General features: G+C 35.2%; 1 protein-coding gene across 1 annotated transcript; it reads right to left on the bottom strand.

Annotated features, from left to right (window-relative positions):
* Positions 1–909: 909 nt before the first annotated feature.
* LOC149769224 (uncharacterized) lies at positions 910–2,965 on the bottom strand (the record flags this gene model as incomplete). The annotated part of the gene is made up of 4 exons (XM_089949952.1): positions 2,835–2,965; positions 1,901–2,016; positions 1,562–1,676; positions 910–1,021 (listed from the first exon to the last, which is right to left on the bottom strand). Coding segments are annotated over exons 1-4 (396 nt in total), but the record flags the coding sequence as incomplete, so codon positions are not given.
* Between the last annotated feature and the right edge of the window lie 205 nt (positions 2,966–3,170).

Genomic DNA, 3,170 nt, shown 5'->3' with positions numbered 1-3,170 from the left:
GTGATCACTTTGTATGTCTTGTGAAAAATCTCCAGTTTTTACACGTACAAGTGTAAGTGATGGTCAGTCCAAGACTGCTGGTTTATCTTGGGTTCTCAGGTTTCCTCCACCTTAAGTCGCTTCATGGCCACATCTGGGCCACTGAGAGTGTGCTATATGAGTTATCTGAAGTTACTCTTCAACGCATGTAACAATAAGTGAACATGAAAAAGAAACAGCATTACCGTGGTCATCTTCACCTTCGCATTCTGCTCTAATTCTAGGGCTTTCACAAAGCGGTTGGCGGCTTCCTTGGCCTTGACCGTAAGGGCCTGTTTTAAGACCTCCTTGGATCCCGTTTGGGACTCTAGGCGGGTTAACGCGTTCTTATACATCTGTAAAAAATAAATAAATAAAGAAATTAAATTGTTTTAAAAGCATAACGAATCTCCATAATGTCCGTTAATCTAATCAGTTAATGCAACTGATGACCAATAGATTACAAATATAAGAAAACATTTTTCTGCCGACTTGTAGAATTATGATATTACATCTCATCATCGTTGTTGTCGTCATTGTCATTATTATTATTATTATTATTATTATTATTATTATTATTCTCGACATTATTGATGGTGTTTGTCATAAAAGAAAATTACGATCATTCAAATTAGGTACTAATGAATATACGTGATGAAAAATACTTCTACAAAAGAAATATTGCATTGCATGCATAGATGTACATGGTTACATGATACTAAAATTACAAAATTTTGCCTTGACCGCCTGAAGAATTCCTGTGCAGTAAAACCGTTTTGTTGGAATGAACAAAGAAACAATATTGTTAAAGACTTCTGTTCAATGCTCTAAGAAATGGCGCTGTCTGTTTATCCAGATGAATATAGATACATAATATTCTCGTATTCTCACCCGCCGCCTCTCCTCGGTCTGTCCGTATACCTGTATGTATGTTTTTCTGGTCTTCTTAAGGGCTTTTCTCAGAATGTTCAAAATCATCTTCTCCTCGGAACATAAAGAGAATCTGAAATGGAACATTGTAAAGTATTTACCAAAATAAGGATGTTTTGAGAACATTTAAATAACTTGTAAGCCACAAGACAAATATACATCTAAGCTGTATGAAAAGAAACTAAAAGGAAATTCCAAATGTCACTAAACTTTGGGAAACATTTTAGGTTTTGCTTACAGAGGAAATCTTCGGTCTCGTGTAGATCACTTACGATTACATCGCTTTTATTATCAATTAAGTTCCAAATTTAATTGATATAAAACTCAGCTTGAATCTTTACAGTAAAAGAGAAACGTTGTAAATTTAAATTCTATTAAAAAGGAAACTAATTTATCCAAGCAGCAGATAAGCTTTAACATAATTTGGACACACGAATTCCATCCCATTTCAAACACCAGTCATCAAATATCTAGTTTTCTATTAATCAAACAGACCATCGATCAATATGTGCACGAAACGGAAGACGAAACCCTTGACTTCAAAAATAAAATTATAAAGAGTAGATTTCAAGACATATGGTGCACTAGAACAAATTATACTGCCTGTACTAACTTCCTTAAGACTCTGCATGCGTCCAGGCATATAGAGACGTCCTTTTCGACATCCAAATGTTGCATAGCAACACCATAAAAGAAGGAAGAGAAAGCTCTCGAGATGACAGGATAATCTGAAGTAACGAAAAGCAAGCGTTACAAATTGTAACCTTTGAAGATTGAAAATAATAAATTAAATAAGTACAATTTAACTGTCAATTACCAAAGGTGATGTAGAAGGAGATATGTCAGATATATGTCAATTACTTGTAATATGTTACTATTGAGAGAGAGAGAGAGAGAGAGAGAGAGAGAGAGGGAGAGAGGGAGAGAGAGAGAGATGCCGGGCGATGGGTACCTCTGGCCATGTCCAGACGTGTTTGAAGTTTCTCGTTCCAGGCCAGAGTCTTCATCTCACACCAATCTTGGCTGAGAGCTCTCTCCTCTAGAACATCCACCCAGAAGTCAAAGTCACTTAAACAGAAATAGGAAATATAATGAGTTACATATAAATTTAATCAATCGGATTAAAATTTTTCATAAGTCTGCTTAATTACATTATCTTCACGTGAAAACTATCGGAACATTTTCTTCCAGTCAAGTGAGTGGTGTGTTTTTTAATTTGCTGATGGGGCCTTCAAAACGAAAAGAGCTGTGCTTCGACTCTACAGTTCCGGTTAGTTTGATTGACCGAGTGCAATGATGTTTGTCTACCGATTGAAATCCGTCGTGTGCTTTTCAATAGTGTTAGTTTTCCGGTTTCCATTATCTAAACTTTCACATTAATCTGTCATTATATATATTTATGTAGATCTAGATAAATAAGGAATTAAACGGAACCTTTTAACTTGAGCGATGGAAAAAGAAATATGGTCCTACAGTAGGAAAAGGAAAAGAGCACTTATTTTGCCAGTATTTCTTTGATTTCATTTAAAGCTACTTATGATTGTCGGGTCATACTGAAATAATCAAGCACCATTCGTGTAATATAATGAAACCAATGCGTTCATTTACAGAGCTCTATTTTGATGACTATGTAATGGAAAGAATGGCAACAATTTCTCTTTGATCTTGCGATTCATAATCAATTTAAATAATGTTAATGCAAAAGCACATGCCGAATCTCTTTTCCGACCTACTTACCATAAACAAAAGGTTAACTATTGATAGTAGCGTTTGGTTAGCTCAAATACCATGTAAATGGCGGGGGTAGGGGTCAATTTGTGAGGAAAGAGTCATCCAACCATTCATTTGCTTTCAAAATTATATAGTATTATTGATAAATTACTCACGTTAATGCTGAATATGACTCCGGGAGATCACTCATTACTTGAAAATCCACCATTTCATCAAATTTCAAAAGAATAGACTTGGAAAATCAAAGATTTCTTTCTGTCAACGTGAATACGTACAGCAAGCTTTGTGCACAACGTAAGGGTAAGAAACATCCACTTGGAAACGCTGCGTCATAGATTACGTCACTAATGAGTGACGAAGTTTTTCGTCATTCTCAATTAAACGTTTCGACGCAGGCCTCTCGCTGATGATGATTTTGATTATAATTGGTAGCTTGAACGAAGAACAGAAAGCTAATTAAATATTAACTGTTTGTTTTCATTTCTCTTTTT

The sequence above is a fragment of the Sinohyriopsis cumingii genome, unplaced genomic scaffold, assembly GCF_028554795.1.
Source record: "Sinohyriopsis cumingii isolate HCF-2022 unplaced genomic scaffold, ASM2855479v2 utg004292l, whole genome shotgun sequence".
Classification (NCBI taxonomy): domain Eukaryota; kingdom Metazoa; phylum Mollusca; class Bivalvia; order Unionida; family Unionidae; genus Sinohyriopsis; species Sinohyriopsis cumingii.
This window is presented reverse-complemented; position numbering and strand designations above follow the sequence as displayed.